Source organism: Zeugodacus cucurbitae, chromosome 2, assembly GCF_028554725.1.
Source record: "Zeugodacus cucurbitae isolate PBARC_wt_2022May chromosome 2, idZeuCucr1.2, whole genome shotgun sequence".
NCBI lineage: Eukaryota > Metazoa > Arthropoda > Insecta > Diptera > Tephritidae > Zeugodacus > Zeugodacus cucurbitae.
The window spans coordinates 65000199-65017995 of record NC_071667.1 but is presented as its reverse complement, the minus strand read 5'-3'; the positions used below and the strand labels follow the sequence as shown (position 1 = coordinate 65017995).

The following is a 17797-nucleotide window of genomic DNA, read 5'->3' as shown; positions in this document are numbered from 1 at the left end:
ACTTCGTTAGTTTTTCTCCGAATGACCTAAACCTTTAACACAATATTCTTGAGATGTTGTTGGTTCGGAAAAAAATAAAAAAAATGGAAAAAAAGTTGTCAAACCTTACCCCCATTCTTAATGAAGAGTCATATTATCAGGATTTGAAGCTGAGAAAAATATGGAAGGTCAAATATGGAAATGCTGGCTGCAAATTTTGTTATACTATTTTCTGTGACTGCACTCTCGGTGCATACTGCAATGCTTCGGCCGACTGCAATCTAACGTTTACAAAGTAATTATAACAATTCGGTTAAGATAGCATTGGATAATTTTGGTCATCTTTTCTCGTGATAAAATTTATTTAAGGGACTATACCTGCTTAACCTATAAAAAAGTAGGAGATTTTCGCGATTTTTTTTTAAAGAAAGTACTCGATCGATTATTTCGAAGGTTTTTGCACATAATAAGTTATATTTTCAGTTATTTTTTAAGATTTTTCTTTTACAAAAATATTGAAAAATAAAGGCGTTCTGTGCTGTCTTCGAAGGAGCCAAAAATAAATTCTCCAACTGCTGACATGATTCCGGCCGAGTAACTGAAACAAAAAATTCAAAAAGTTTATTAAAGTTGAAGGTATTTCCTATACACGGTTCCAAGATTATTGCAAAATATCAAAAATTATCCTCTTTTTAGTGCCAAATTGACAATTTTCAACCAATCAAGTTCATTATATAGTAAATATACTCAAGAATACTCAGTTTAAATTTGAAGTCGATCGCTCAATTTCTCATTGAGTTATGATGTCAACAATTTTGAAAAATGTCTTTTTCAAAAAAACGCGTTTAAAGATTCAACTATAGAGGTTTATGCTGCCAAGCGGTCGCTCTTTAGAACGCTGCTATTCAAAAAATTTTCAATATACGACCGTGCCGGTTTTACTGTTTATTTTTGAAAGTAAAAACTATCGAATAAGCAAAATAAAAGCGATTTTTTAAAAGTGTCACACTGGTATTTCGCTTGCGATTTCTATTGTCAAAATATATTACCTTGGCAAAATGCTTACTAAACTACCCATACTCAACTCGTCTCGCAAGTTAAAAAGTGAAAAATTATTAATATTATATTTCAATTTATTTATTTCTAAATATAAAATATCCAAAATACAACAGCACAAATTTTATCATGAAAATTCACATTTGCAATATGGCGGGAATTTTATCAATTTTCAGAGATTATTATTATTATTCTAATGAGTCAAATAAACATTAAATGATACCAATTTAGCTTTACATTGGAAAACATATTTTTTAATACTTGAAATGTTTGGATTATCTATGAAGTCCAATTGGCTTAATTTGCATTTGCAATAAAACGCGAAAATCAACAATAAATTTTGTTCATTAAATTAATGTTTTTTGCATTTTAAATTCTAAATTTGAAATATGTTTGCTAATAAATACTGTTTATGCAGAAATACGTGCATTTTTCAGAAATAAAAAGCAAAATACGTAAAATAAAAAATTGAAGCTTTGCAATAACAAATGATGGTATTATGTAGGTCAGTGCGCTGCACAGCAAATTGTAGCAAAAGAAAAGAGCAGTGCTGACGTCAGTGCTATGTATGTGTGGGTATGGTTTCATGTGGGTCTTGCATAAATATACTGCATGGGAATCATATATTTTTGAACTACTTTACAACTAGTTTTTGGTTAGTTTACAACTAGTTCTGAACTACTTTATAATTAATGTGAATCGCAAACTTAGTATATAAGCAATCGATGTTTCTTACGTTTAAATGAGCTCTCAATTATCAGATTTTGGTCACAAATATACCAGTTTGCAACTAGTTCAATAGTGACTAGTTCTTTTTATTGAAATGTGTTGCATTACATATTTACGCCTTTATATACTCATGAGTATATACACATTTGAAAAAGAATAATTTGTGGTTTTAAATAATGAAAGGAAGACACAATTATAAAATATATTTAATTGAGACAACATACAAATACTCATGCGCGTGATGATTGAAAGCAATTTATGTAACTTATGAAATTTTAAAAAATATATTTTATTTTTTTAATTTATCGTAATTAATGATAATGACTTAATTTCCAAACACATAATTTGTCTCCAACAGTCAGTATAAAATCAGAAATATAACAACAAAATAACTGGCCAGCGACTATTAAACATATCAGCAAACATATTAGCGCTGTAAGTGCGTGTGTAAAAAATTGAAAAAAAAATTATAAAAAAAAAATAAAAAAAAAAATTTAAAAAAAATAATTACAAAAAAAAAGTTATAAAAAAAATAAAAAAAATTAAAAATTTCAAATTATGCAAACTGCAAATGCTTTGGCATGCGTGTCATTGAAATCTGTGAAAAATCGAATTACGCCACTGAAAACCGAATAAGAAATTCTGTAAATATTTGCAATTAATGCTGTGCGATATGTGAATGTGCGGCGTGTCGCAAAAAATGTTAATTAAATGAATTAAAATTTATGAAAACATCAAACGCACAGTAATCTCATTAGCGTGGCGTGTGTTCACCACCGGCATAAATACCATAAAAATCAGACAAAATGTTCGGCTGCATCTATCAATTATGGGACTGGTGAGTAGAGTGTAGAAGTGTGTTGCATGGCGTAAGAGGTGAACAATATTATGAAATTACAATTTGAATTATTTTCGCAGCAAATGAATTGAGTGCACCGACAGCGACAAAGCGCTGAAATAATATTAATTTTCGCAAATTTCATTTTTTTGTGTTGCACGGCGAGCTGGTGTATGCGCCAATACACACAAACACATGCATGTAATAATATTTATGTGGGTGTGTGTGTGTGTGCATGTGTGCGCTTTTATGCAGCAGCTATGCACCTAAGGGCACTTAATTTAATTTCATGCTTGTTGTATTTTGCGAGAGTCGGTCGCATGAGGGTCATTAGTGGCAACTATTGAAAAATAAAACTAATTACACTGGACGATAAAGCTTTCAGCTTTTGTTAAAAGCCATTTTCACTGAAAGTGAAAGTTCAGCTTTAGTTGAAATGAATGGTGATACTGTGGTAATTTTTGTTATTTTATTTTTTTTTAACAAAAATTAAATAAATAATTTTTTTTTAGAATTTTTTTCGAAAAAAAATGTCCACTATAATTTTCTTAACCTCAAATTTACGCTTTAAGCCTAGTTTCATAGAAATATCTAATCTCTTATTTATAGATATATTTTTTCAGATATATTTATTAAAATAGAGTTCAATTGTAATTAGTCACAACCTATATTCTATTTTCACCTTAACATGGTGGAATTTATGTTCTGACATTTTTACCAAAAATTTTGTAATTTTTTTTTATTTTACACGAAAACCCCCTTTTATTGTAACTGTTCGAAAAATAGTGACCCGTCATCGCTATTTAATATTTTTCAATTGATTAATTTTAGCTCAAACACAATATAGTTCCATATTTATTGATATGGGAAAAGGTCAGACGGATGTTCTTTCCCCTTTTCTCATGAAACACAATCAAAAAACGTTTTTTTTTTTTTTTTGTTTTTGAAAATGCATAACATAAACAAGGGAAAGGGAATGATATTTGAATATTATTATATATCAAGATACTAGGCCAGAATCTAGTTGCTGTCCTATAATAATGATCACCAAAATTATTTATTTCTTTATGCTTATTCGTCTTCGGACTATTAATCTCTAATGAAGCATGATTAAACAGTCAAGTGTACAAACAGCCGGACTACCAAGGAATTCAAGTACCAGAAAAACCAACCAATCTAACCTGAAAAAATGTAGAATAAAATAGAAATTATTCTTGCCGATTCGCGGCAGTCGAGCGTGTATTCAGAAAGGATACCTACTTTGAATGACCAGAGTTCCATTCCAGTTTGCAAAAAGTTTAGCGAATTGCATTTGCGACTCTTTATTAGAAGTTTGAAGATCGAAGAAACACTAATCAGAAGTGTAGAGGACAATTTTACTATATACGAGTAGACTATATATACCAAAGAGACAGCAAAGGTTTCCACCACACGACTGTGATGGTATTCTATGTAACCGAAATAGACTTGGATTTTTTTCCTTCCAAAGGTTGACAAATCAGAAGATTGCTATATATTATTTGGGAATGCCTTTTGTCGCTACAACAACAAAGAACGTTAGGTATATCTGCAATAAAAACATGATTTAAAAATATTTGCAAAAAATACATCGATTTATATTCGAACTCCATGAAATAGTATAGAATAAAAAAGTATATGGACCAGAGAAAATAGCAACATCTGTCATGATTCAGTGGACGCATACTGTATATTTCCATTGACTTTGTAAAATGTGCAAAAGTATGCAGTCATATTGTTATATAGAGTAAAAGTTATTAATTAAGAATTTGAGAAATTTTATAGTACCTTTATTTTACTTGGGTTTAACGCTACATACAGACACATCGTACATAAAAAAAATAGTTTGTTGGTTGTTTGGGTACCATACCATTTCTATTGTTTAGTCCGGCACTTTACATTGAACAATAATAATTCCGCTACAGATGCACAACCAGAGGAGAGTATGAGTTTATAGCGTCAATTAAAAGTAATTAAGTTAATACCGACGACAGCATCCCCTCCACTTCACCGTTGTGAAAATAATTTTTCAAATGCAACCCTTTGCAAATACACTGACAACCTTGCAGAAGCTGTTATGCTGTGGAGAAGAATCAGAAACGCAATGAAAATGTCATAATTGAATGCATAATTAAAATGCAAATGAAACGGGTTTCCAAGTGACGCGCATAAACAGCGCTGACGTCAAAGCGCTACAAGGCTATGATGCTCCCCTTTTTAGATTTAACTATATTTTTCATACTGTTTGCAGTCGCCTGCAGTTAACAGCAATTATTGTAATTTATATTGCTTGCGTGCATTACTAATATTCCCCTCCATTTGTTATTTTTTCCTGCTCTTTCAGGTTGGACGCCCCGCCGCTCTTCAACGGGACCACCATGGACGCGAAAAAGCTGCAACAGTTGCAGCAAGCAAACGCGCAGAAGAAATTGCCGCTCGCCTATCAAACGAACCTCGTCGACTATCGTGCCGCCACACATTCGCCCGTCTTTCAGCAACAACAACAACAGGCCGCAATGAACGCTTATCATGGCGTTGGCGGCAGCGGTTATCAGCAAAGCCCCACCGCCACCTCCTCGAGTGGTGGGCCGCTTACACCCATCGACATGCAACCGCAACCAAATAAAATGCTACTGAAGCATATGGCCGGTGGCGGTGGCAACACCTCGAGCAGCTCACACAGTTCGCCGTATCATCAGTCGTCCTACAACAGTGGCGGCGAGCAGCTCTACCAGTCACCGACGGAACGTACCTATTTGACAGCGGCTGGACGTCTGCAGGCCACGTCGGCGCATAATCCTGCCTCAACGCTGCAACAGCAATACCAACAGCTGCAACAAGCCAAGATGCAGGCGCAAATGCAGACGCAGAGTGAGGCGGTGGTGCAGCAGCAGCGTACGTTCGCCATGCGACAGGCAATGAATCCGCCCGTGCCGCAGGGACACTTCCATATGAGTCAGTCGTCCAGCATCATGTCGACGATGACCTTGCAACAACAGCAGCAACAACAACAGCAGCAGCAACAGAATGCCGCAGCGGCAGTACATGGACGTGCGCCTCCCTCCACACTGAATTTGAATAGTCAATATCAGCCAGCAGCCGGCGTGGGCCCGCTGAAGGTCAATCAGAAGCAGTCGCAGCAGCAACATTATCACACACAAGATCAGCAGCAAATTTACGCACAACACCAGCAACAACATCAACTGCAATTGCAGTTGCAACATCAGCAACAGTTGCAGCAGCAGCACGCACATCAACAACAACAGCAACGCCTGAAATCGGAACAACCGACACCTGGCAGCGAGCAGAGCCCCGTTTACATACAACAAAACCATCCCGGACACGTAGTCAATCAGGCCTGCCAGACGCAGATTTCGGCGGTTAAAGGCAGTGCTGTGGTACAAAAGACCACACCCAGCTCGGAGGACTCGTCGGGTAAGAGCCCTTCGCATGCCCCCTTAGACCGCAAGAAGAGTATCGGTTCTATGCAGGCACTCAAGTCCCCCATCACCAAGCGTCCTATCTCGTCACCGGTAACGCTTTCCGGTTGGCTCTACAAGCAGGGCTCGGACGGTTTGAAAGTGTGGCGCAAACGTTGGTTCGTGCTGGCCGAATATTGCCTGTACTACTATAAGGGACCCGAGGAGGAGAAACTGCTCGGCTCTATACTCTTGCCATCGTACAAAGTGTCCGCCTGCCTGCCGGAGGACAAAATCTATCGGAAGTACGCCTTCAAGTGTGAACACCAGAATATGCGCACCTATTGGTTGGCCGCCGAGACGGGCGAGTCCATGATGCAGTGGGTACGTGCACTCACCGCCGCCACAACAATGCAAGCGCCCAACAGCGGCGAATCCGATCAACCGAGCGGTTCGTCTTCGTTGAATCATAGCGGCGAAAACTCCGACTCTGGCATACACACTTTGCAGTCGCAGCAAAGTAAGATGAGCCTCAATCAGGGCCAGGTAACGCCGGCCTCAGAGAACGCCAATGCGAACTCGGCGTCGAGCAGCAACAGTGGCGGCACCGGCGGAGCACAACCTTTGTATGCAAACGCTCCACCCAAACCACGACGGATCAACGATGGCGGCTACTCTTCCCCCAGTCCCGAACATTCGATTGACAACGAACGCAAACCACATCATCAACAACAGCAGCAACAACAGGCTGGACGTCATAGCGGTCTTATGTCACCGACATTGCAGCAAATGCAACAACAACAACACTACCAACAACGTGGCGGCCAGCAACCGCAACAACATCATGCCATTTACGATACACGCACCGGTAATGTTTCGTCCGCACTGCGGCTACAACAAACACAACAACAATACTCGGTGGACCAATTGGAGGCACAATTGCAGCAGCAAATGGCTTTGTCGGCGGAGGATTACCCCAAATCGCCGCCACCGCCTGCCACACACTCCAATTACATGGAGCTCGAAGAGCAGATGTTACGTCTGCAACAGCAACAGCAACAACAACAGCGTGGCGGTGAAGAGATTTACGGTGAACGCGATCTGTATATGCAAAAGCTGATACAACAACGTTATCCACCACATTTGGCGCTCTACCCGAATGCCGAACGTCGTACACCGGACGCATATGGTCGCTCGAAAAATCGCATCTTCTCGGATTATGAAGATATTTACAATTTAGCCCAAGCCGGTTTGGCAACATCAGCGCAGGAGGCTCTGCTACAGGAGGCGGCCAGTTATCGGCGGCCGCTGAGCCCACCCAGTTACGATGGCAGCAAACATGTGCCAGCTATGCCGATGCGTTACACGCCCAATCACATGGAGGTAAGTGGAGAGATTTTGGCATACAAATTTTCTTCCGACAGTGATCTAGAATAATTGAATTCTATTATCTGCTGTACAATTGAAATAGATAGTTCCGCGGCCAGTTTTTAATCCCGTTGTTAGCTGTCTAAAGTTCTAGCTCTCTCTTCAAACGTCTTCAGATCGCAAAGACCAAGGGAATATAGAAGCTAGAACAGTATATTGTTCAATCCGAGGTGGTTTCTTGAGTTCTGCCGAATTGTGATATTATTTGTACTCCCAAGTTTGTTACCTTGCTTCGTACCCCGTCAAATCACTTGAGTACTCCAACACTGTTGCAATTTGGTTCTCTTCCATCTTCTTTCGCCAATGCGAGCTATTTTCATATGCAAATGCAACGAAGTACTCTTATACGATTATCTTACTTCACCTGTTTAATCAACTCTACAAATGTTAAAACTTTTTGTTGTTCACAAAAGAGCAACTCAGAACTGCTTTACACTCATACACCAGTGGCTTCAGTTGGGCACCAGCCTCCATTTAGTTGCAAAAATTTAATTTCAACTTTATTTGGCTTAAAGAAGCAACATAAATGCGCCACAAAGTGACCGTTCCACAAAGTCCGAGCAACAATAATCCCAACAGACTCAACTGCGGAGTATGCAAAGTAGCTCTAGATCGGTATGTACGAGTATGCATGTGGCAAGCGGATGCATATGCAGCTTTAGCCCGGCTAATGGTGCAACAGAAATGCACCGAAGGATAAAGCTTAACTGAGTAGTAATGCATACATACAAACATACCTAAATATATACACATTGCCTACTTTGACGAGCACAAAAGCCCCACAAACGCACACTCCGCCTTGATTCTCCAATGCCTTCTAATCCTCTGCACCAACTGCACTCACTGCAGCTAAGCTGCAACCAAAGTCTGTTTTGTTCTGACTTTTTTGCAACAACAACAACAAAAAATAAATATTCGGCAACTGCCTGCACAAAAACGAAGAGCGGCAAGCAGCAAGGGGGTTTGTGAGTTGGTTATTTGGACAGCTTGCAACGCCCGAAGGCGTAGCCTAATCATGCGTCTAATTTGGTATTTACGGGTCAGAACACTGTGGTAGCCACCAAAGCCGGCCAACTGCTGCCATTGCGGAGCATTGTGGCAAGAAAACTTTTCTTGCTGCAACATGCACACAGTTATGGGCGGCCGGCGCACATACACAAGGCATGGAATGTATGTTACGAGTAGACAGGTGCTTGGCGGGCGCTCGGAAGCATGGAAGATTGTGAAAGAGAATGGGTGAGAGTGAAATATGGTAAATGTTGCAAAGTTGCAATCAAAACCACCGCCACATCAGTCAAAATACGTGTACGTGCCACACGTAGATGTTCTAGTTTTTCCACGGTTTTCTACGCGTTTTGCTCTTTACTCTTCGCTCTTTACGCTGTGTTTGTGTGTATGTGCGTTCGTTTTGTGGCATGACAAGTAGCCCAACCCATATCCTGCAGGCATTTTGACTTTAATGTGGCACATGCACTAGTGTGGCATGCAACCACCAATAAGAATTTGTTGTTGTTCTTGCAACGTTAAAAGCACGCTTTCACCTACTTGCTCACCTACATACTGACGTTTGTTTAAGTGCTTTCTTTCCCCTCACAGTTTGTTGATGTTGCTTTTAATACGGTTGCAGTCGGGTCATATGTTGCATAAATGAAAGTCGAGCATTGCTTGCAACCAATTCGACTCTGTATCGTGCAATGTGTGGCAGGATGGTAGTGTTTTCTTATATTTATACAACTATTATAAATATAAATGAAGTACAGATGTACCCCGCTTATGTGCTTGTACCCAGTGAGCAGTGCGACTTCATATATAGATCAGTCAAGTTTTATGAGTGATTTTCTTTTTCTTTGATGGATTTGTGAATGTTTTTTTGGGAAATTTCCGGGTGTAATTGTCTTATGAAATTATTTAATGCAAATTCTGTATACAACTTCATGAATTTGAGTACAAAATATATATTTTGTATTTCAATGTTTATTTTTTGATTATTTTTAGATTTAAATTGAACGTTGAAGAAGTTCCCCCCCTAAAAGCATGCAAATTTATCGTTTTTATAAGATATTTTATGTTATGCGTTGCCTACATTTGGGCGCAGGTTTTAAGTTTTTGGTCTAACCGTTTTACTATACCTAGTTCTAAAATAAAAAATAAACTCCTCAACTTCGCCCCAAAAATATCCAAAATTTTCTTATGACAAAGTTAAAAACTCGAAAAATTCAAAGCATTGCCTACATTTGAGCGTTTTAATGAAGAAATTCAATTTGAGTTTAGCGAAGACACATACCGTCCCGTCGGAATACATATGATATTCAAATATGGTTTTTTTTTATTAAAGAGGGAGTTTTCATCAGTTTAGTTACCTCTTGTATTCATCATTATTTTCCACAATTGTGGAACTAGTTATAAAATACGAACTTCAAACTAAGTTGTCAACTTCCTTCATTGGGTATAATACCGCACGCATACCTGTCTCGGTGCGTTTCAAAAACAAATGTGTACACACACACACTAGCATACCATAATAACTAAGTAAGTTCACTTAGTCATGCGCCTAAGTATGCCTGTCAGTTGAAAGTATGATTTTAGTGCACAAAGTTCTGGCAAAAATTACAACTTTCGTTTCATTTATGCATTTTTAGGTAGGTGGGTGTTGCCAACTGCTATAACCTCGATTTGGCAGTACGAGCTGTTGTTTTTGTAAGTTTTGTAGGAAAATGGCTTGCCGCTAATGCCACATCAAAAAGCGATACAAGGAGTTTACGTTAACGTAAGCACGCAATTTCGCTCTACACACTACATACATACGTTGCAACTAAGTACTTTATAATTTATCTACACACACAAACACACTTCACTTACACATAAGCAAATGCAGGTGTATATGTGTATGTGTGTTTGTTTGAAAGGCACTCCATCTTTTTAGTTCATGGCAATTATTCTCAAATGAAAGTTGGCCTTAATAGTCTAAATACCATACAGTTTTGGTCGTGCACTTTTGCTTTGGAGTTTTTATAAATGATTAATTGCATGTGACTAATTATATTTGCATTTGCAAACGAGAAATTTTAAAGTTGAATTTGAAAACTAATTGATTGAGATGTTTGTAGTAGGGCTCTTAAAATAATTCGATTAACCTGAAAACCGATTATTCGAATATCCGGTTTGTAACCGCTCGTACGAATATTAACCGATTAGTACTATTCGATTAGTCGCAATGTTACGACTATTCGAATAGTCGTTCTACTGCGGTTATTCGAATAGTTATACTGTCACTATTCGAATAAATGAAAATTGTTTGAAATCCAAGCAGCCTTTGATGTTTGTATTTTTACTTGTGAAAATGTCAATTGTGCGCATTTTTCCTGTGTTTCACATTTTTCAATAAAAATAGAAATTTAATTAACTTACACTATTCAACGAACGGTTAACCTGATAGTCGGAAATGAGCGGTTAATCGAATAGTCGATGACTGACGACTATCCGAATAGTGCAAACCGAATATTATTATTCGAATAATGTCCTATTCGGTTAATTCGGTTAGTCGATTAGTCGAATACCAAGAGCTCTAGTTTGTAGGTTTTGAATTTTACATAATTTTATAATTTTTAGACATAATTTCTTCTTAATTTTGCATTTAATGATTTTTGATTTTAATAAAATGTGTTTTATTATCTTGGATGAGAGTATCACATATTTAAAATATTTTTTAGATTTTATCTTATTTGTACCAGCTTTACTGGTTTAGCTACTATCGAACACAATACGTACTAACCTAAATCAATGGCTTTAGCTTTCAACGATTGTACTTCCGAATGTTGAATTTTCTTTGCAGTTAAAGTTTACTGAAAGACATAAAGCAATTAATATTACAGAACTTTAGCATGGATAGTTGTTTTTGATTTTGATATGAGTTGATTATATTTGGTCAGACAAAACTCCGGCTAATTATAGTAGACCCAACCGTCGTGGGAAGTCGCCTTCACTTTCTTCTACGCATTATTAGCTTTTGATAGGATTCTTAATTCGATGATTTACTTGTCAATTTTCTTCTTGTTCTTCTATCCGATTATACATTTTTAAAACTTATTTACGGATAAAAATACGAATAAATACGGAAAAAAATAGTTATGGGAAAAGTATTTAGTTTATTTATAATAATTTAACTGTTGCCTATATGCAACAATTCCGACCATTTTAATTCGGGCGTGAGAGGGTTAATAACACAGCCTGACAAAATTAAAAAAATGTTTGCTTCTTTGAATTTATCAACTGATTCTAGTTAATTTATGCGCGAGGAATTCAAATCTGTAAACCGGAAAAATATTTTAGGTATCAAACCGGTTCGCTTAAGATATGCTTTATTGATGAATTCGGGTAATTTAACTTAGTAACTCATTTACTGGATGGTATATACTATATATATAAAATTTGTTGTTCGAATGGACGAAAGTGCACCAGTTTTGTGAAAGTTTTCGATGCAGTACCCGCTGGTGGGAGCCGAGGAAGAGGGAGACCTCCACTCCGATGGAAGCAACAGGTGGAGAAGGACCTGCCTTCACTTGGTATTATCAATTGGCGCCAAACTGCCAGAAGGAGAAATGCGTGGCGCGCTGTTGTGGACTCGGCTATAACCGCGTAAGCGGTTTCTACGCCAGTCAAGAAGAAGATATAAAATTCGGTACAAGCTGTTTCCGAAAATATTATTTTTTGTGTAGTTGCTAGCTGATTAACGGGAATTCTATTTGTATAATATTATTGTAAAAAACTGACAGACGGTCATAATTGGAGGGTATAAAAAAGCTATATCATGAAAACTGGAGCTGATAGAGACAAACTGATTACAGATTTGAATTCAGTTGATAAATTCAAAGAAGCAAATTGAGTGTTGGCCTGTGTAATTCATAAAATCTTTAATGCTAATCAATTATAATGATTAAAAATACGGTATAGCAATTTCAAAGATTATCAAAGACATTACAGGTTCTCATAATAAGCTAAGTATTTTCAAAGTTTAAAATTATAAGGAAGATCTCATGGCTTGACTATAATTTTTCCGATTGCATCTTGTTTGGCCTGTGAGAAAAACTATCTTTTAAGTAGACAATAAGTTTAGCAAAGCCTAAAAAATATTAAATCATATGTAGAATAGAAATAAGATCTTGGAACTACAGAAATAATATAGAATTTATCTCACGACCACTCAAACTAGTTCCATTGAAGTGCTATGCATTTAAAAAAATGACAAATTACAATAGTAAGGTAGCATTGAAGTACACTTTATTGCTTTCTACTACACCTACATATATGCGAGTACCATTTATGGAATACCATTGAGTCTATTTATACGTTTTCAATCTACTTTGCATTCATACTCCTATGTACATAACCTTTTTGATCGAACGTATTGCCAGTACCGTTGAAATATGTGCCCACGACTGTTGTGGTCCTTTGTAAACGCCAACCTTGCGTGTATTATTCCAAAGTTTTATAGGTCAGCAAAGGATGAAAACAACATGACAGACGAGTTTCGCAAATTGCGACGTTGCGTGTCCGACGTCATTGTTATGCTCCGCAGCCGAGATTGTTGACAACAAATTGAAAAGAATAAAAAGTAATAATAAATATAAATATAAATACGGGCATAATTAAGAAATTGTGGTAGGTCGCTTTCGGTGGCATGTGGGTAATCAGAAAAGGTGAAAGGATGACAGTAGGCGAACACAAGAAGAGGTGCAGGTGGGATGTGGGCGCGATAGAACAGAGATTGCAAGTAAAATACAATCAATGAATGTTGCACGAAATCGGTCAATTAGCAGAAGTTTCATGGTAAACATAAATACGTTAAGAGAACGGAGGAAGTTAAAGAAAAAGTATTATTTGATGTTCTTTTTGTTTGTGGGTGACCTGGGTATAGCCAACCTTGCGTAAAGGCTTGCGATATCTCGGAAAACTATGAGGGACTTTTGAAATTTGAAATTGTTTCGTTCACCACCAGACAATTCTAAAACCGTCACTTTAATTAAATATTCTTCTTTCTTTCTTCCACAGTCCGCACAACAACAACTTACGGCCAGCAACAGCAATTTGCGCTCACGTCCACCCGCCGCTATCGTGCGCCCACATTCGGCGGACTTTTTGGAATACGAAGCACGCGCTGAATCAGCAGCGGTAGCTGCAGGCACCGCCGGCAATGGCAACCTATCGAGCGCCATCAAACCAGATGCTGTGCGCGCGCCACGTCCGAAATCTTCGCTGGACATCAATCGTACACCGGACAGCTTCTATTACTCGGAGGCGAGCTACGCGGAGAAGATGCGCAAAAGCGCACTCTATTTGCAACATCCACAGGGCGCCACGAATGCGCAGCCACAGCAAGCGGGCGGCTATCGCACTGCCAATGATTTCCTAGGCCCTGTAGGTAGCGGTATGCACACCATCGGCTATGAGAATCCCTACGAACGCGGCTATAAGCGTGGCGAGCAACTGCACGACGGTCAGGGTGCCGCCAGCATGCCGCGCATGAGCCGTAGCAACACAACGACCGCCATGAACACGAGCAGCTTGGCGCATTTGCGCTCGCAATCGATGCATCCGCAATCGCAGACGACGCTGCTCTCGCCACAGTCACAGTCACAGCAGAAGCAGCAGCAACCACCGCCGCCGCAAAAGCCTGTCTATACGCCAACCATGTCGACGCAGCAGATTATTCAGCAAAGCGAGCAATTCCTACGCTCGGCAAGCGCACGCCTGCCCAAGCGCAGCGGCGGTTTCGATGATGACTACAACAGCGCGGCGGCCACTTCACCGCCACAGCAACAGCAACAGGCATTATTGCAGTCATCTCAGTCTCAGTCTCAGTCACAGTCACAATCACAATCATCTTCACAATCACAACCACAACAACATCAACAGCAGCATCAGCCATCGCCACAGGATGGCGAACGCAAGCGTGAGGAGTCAATGAAACGTTTGCTGGAGTGGAAGCAGCGCATGTTGCAGTCACCGTTGACGCGCAAGGGCATGCAGCAAGGTGGCAGCAATATGTCGGCCATGTCGAAGCTTGGTAGCAATCCGAACATACTGCTCGCCTCGACGACGGTGGCGAGCGGCGCGCATTATGCCGCCACTAATACGAGCGGTGGCAACAGCAGCGGCAATGCGGTCGGTGGTAGTGTTGCGGCTGGCACTGTTGGTGGGAGCAGCGGTGGTGGTGTCACAACGATTGCGGCTGGTGGCAGTCTTGTTGGTGGCGTAGGCGGTATACAACGCAGTCGTTCGGATGCGCATGCGAACCTCGGTCCAGCTGGCTACAATAGTTACTCGTCAGACGATGAAGGTATGTGGACATTTTTTTTTATTTACAAACTTATGTTTTATGGCTTAACTTGCTTTTAACTGCCATTGACCTTTTATGGCTGAACAATGAATGTATTCGAAGGGTTCTACGTTATGGTCTTCACACAGCGAAAGTGAGAGTTCTGTTAGCGATCAACTAGACGTAACAACCCTCCCAACTGATCTCGCGTCATCTTTAGTTTAGCATTTTCTTAGTCTTAGTTTAGAGATCTAGTGGAATAATTGAAAATCATATGGGAATTGAGAAAGTACAGTGACACAATATACGTCAAAGATCTCTAGATTTGAAAATGAGTATTTTTTCACGACAAATATTAAGTTCTTCACTAAATTGAAGTAGATCAATCAACAGGAGCAAAGTAAAATGGTAATATAGAACTCCTTGCGCCAACTTCGGAAAATACTAACTAGAGGAAGACTTCAGCCTAGACATTTGGTGTAGGTTCCCATTTCATATAGTATGATAATATCTTAGCAATTATTAAGTCCCATCTATAACCTGACTTTTAATATATTGTTTAATAATACGCCTCAGATATCACGAAGACATATAGTATAAAAAAAATTGAAGGTCATTTTGCTGTGTAATGTTATTATCTCTAGAAATATATCGATAATTCCGATATCAATTTTAAACATCCACCCGTTGAGGAAAATGAAAAGTTTATACAGAGAGTAAAGAAATTGGAAGTAAAGATGAATTAAGTGTATATCTCATCTTCAAGAATATATATTTAACCTACAACAACTAAAAAATATTTAAATATATTTTAAGAGAGTACAGTACACCCGAATCAATCTCTATAGAGTACAACAAGGGATGAAATCTTATCTCATACAAATAAAAGAAGTTATTGATTAGTCCCAAGCCGAAAAAATGATAAGATTTGTATAAAAGTCTCATTGTTTATCACATAAGGTAGAAAATATGACCAGTCCGTTAAGGGGTTACATGGATTTCGTGGATTCAAAAAATCGATTTTTTTGTTTTTTGTTTACTAATTTCTACAACATCTCAGAATATTGTCCTAAATTTTCAAGTCGATCCAAATAATAGTTTCGGAGATACAGCCTTTGGAAAGTGTGCGCTCCAAGTAAAATAGTATTGTTACTGAAAACTTGAAACGCGTTTTTCTCGGAAGCGTGTTTTCAAAGTTGGTTGTCAAATTTTCTCGAAAACTACTCAACCGATCTTGATGAAATTTTGAACAGGTGTACGAGATACAATTTACTCCTGCTTGAACGAAGGATTTTATTTTTTTTTTTTTCAATTACAGCTATTTAAAAAAAAGCAAAATTTCAAGCAAATTTGACCGATTTTTTTATTTTTTTGGAAAAATGTCTGCCAAAATTCCAATTTTCTATTTTTTTTTTGTCTTTCCTTCGTTCAAGCACTTATTTTTATTTTTTCATTTTGGATGATACTGTCAAGAGTTATGCTGACAACGCGAAAGTAACTTTTTCTCCGAGGGGTCACCGGAAATGACGTCGCAATGGAGGAATTTTACTTCTTTTTTTTTTGAAAATTTTAGAAATTATTCTTTAACTATGTATCTATAATACAGAAAAAAGTTTGAATTAAATAAATAATTTTTTTACATGGAAAAAAAAATATTGAAAATAGGCCATTTTTTATGCGACAAAACCCATGTAACCACTTAAAGCTTAAAAACGATAAGTAAACTTTCGGGTCCCTTCATAGAACTTGTTCGAATGAAATAGAATAATTTGTTCTATATAAAAAGATCGAAAGTTGCATTAGTCAAATATTTCTTAACGACTAATCGTGGACTCATTCCGGACTTAGACTTTTTAAACTCTTACGCCTATAAATACTCTTCACTGAAAATTTTTTATAGAATAAAGAAGCCAAAAAGAGGGCAATACTAATTTTATCCCACTATTAACACTATTTTGTAACTATTTAAGCTCGATTTTTAAAAGCTCCAAAGTATGAAAAGCTTTGAAAGAATACGTTAGCTATTATAAATCAACAACGAAAACACTTAAATAATCCTTCGCGCTGTGTGAAGTTCATAATGGAACCCTAACGTACATCATTGTTGTTGCATTATTTTTTATTTGCTTATTTTGCATACTTGAAAATCACGAGATTTAACATACATATATTAAACTAGCTACTATATAATATATACATATCTCTATTATTGTAAGTGTTTTATGTGCCTACGCCTCTTTAATGACACACACTCTTGCCTGCTATATGCCTCTTCATATCCCTTCCTACTTTGCAGCTCTCTGTTTGCCTTTCTCATTTGCATACAATTTTATTTGCTTGCCTCTACCATTACTCTCTTCTTCTTCTTCACTGTTTTGTAAATGCTTTCTTATTTATCTTATACTTTGCATTTGTAGTTACTAATATTATACTTTAGACGCGGAAAAGAATCTGCAACATTAAATTCTTGCGTAAGCTTTTGTTATTTGTTTGTTTGTTTGTTTATTTATTTAGTTATTGTAGTTGTTGCTTTTGTTTATTATTGTTTTTACTTATTTATCTGCTTACGTCTGCGTTCGCTGCCATAAAAGAACTTTGATAACTCTTTGACTGCTGTGTAGACTACTATATAGTAAATAGTATTATGCATAGCTTCATAACTGTTTAGTTACTACTATATACAACAACAACAACAAAAGACATAAAATTGCGTAATTTTTCCTATACTAAATATAACGGTAAATGCTTAACTAGCACAGCTGTCACTTGAATGCCGTTAGCATGCCACGTTATGCCATTGCTCTACTTTGCCACACTTTCTCTCTCTCTCTCTCTTCGCCCTTCTTGCGCTATCTGCCTGACTTTCAAAACATTTCACTGTTGCAATTCCATATTCCATTCCATGACTCATAACTTTACCCTGCTGCCACAGCCATACCTCAGCATCCTTATTACAATAATATTCCAACTTTTTTCTGCCATCTTGCCATTTTACTCATTTTAATAATTCTCTCT

The 17797-nt window shown here is 37.9% G+C and overlaps 2 protein-coding genes across 12 annotated transcripts in view; one reads left to right on the top strand and one right to left on the bottom strand.

Moving 5' to 3' along the window:
- LOC105218430 (tRNA:m(4)X modification enzyme TRM13 homolog) overlaps positions 1–17797 on the bottom strand; it is a 793174-nt gene that overhangs the window by 58216 nt on the left and 717161 nt on the right. The gene's annotated exons all lie outside the window — the stretch shown is intronic.
- Positions 1–17797, top strand: part of LOC105218112 (uncharacterized) — a 207388-nt gene that overhangs the window by 161516 nt on the left and 28075 nt on the right. For 4 of the 9 annotated variants that reach the window (XM_054225258.1, XM_054225261.1, XM_054225259.1 and 1 more), the window contains exons 1-3: positions 2315–2602; positions 4965–7422; positions 13516–14803. In XM_054225258.1, the coding sequence (XP_054081233.1) occupies positions 2571–2602; positions 4965–7422; positions 13516–14803 (3778 nt within the window). In that variant the 5' untranslated portion in view covers positions 2315–2570. Of the gene's footprint in view, positions 1–2122; positions 2603–4964; positions 7423–13515; positions 14804–17797 lie in introns of those variants that run through there. The other 5 variants (XR_008469966.1, XR_008469965.1, XM_029043971.2 and 2 more) reach the window with 3 other exon arrangements.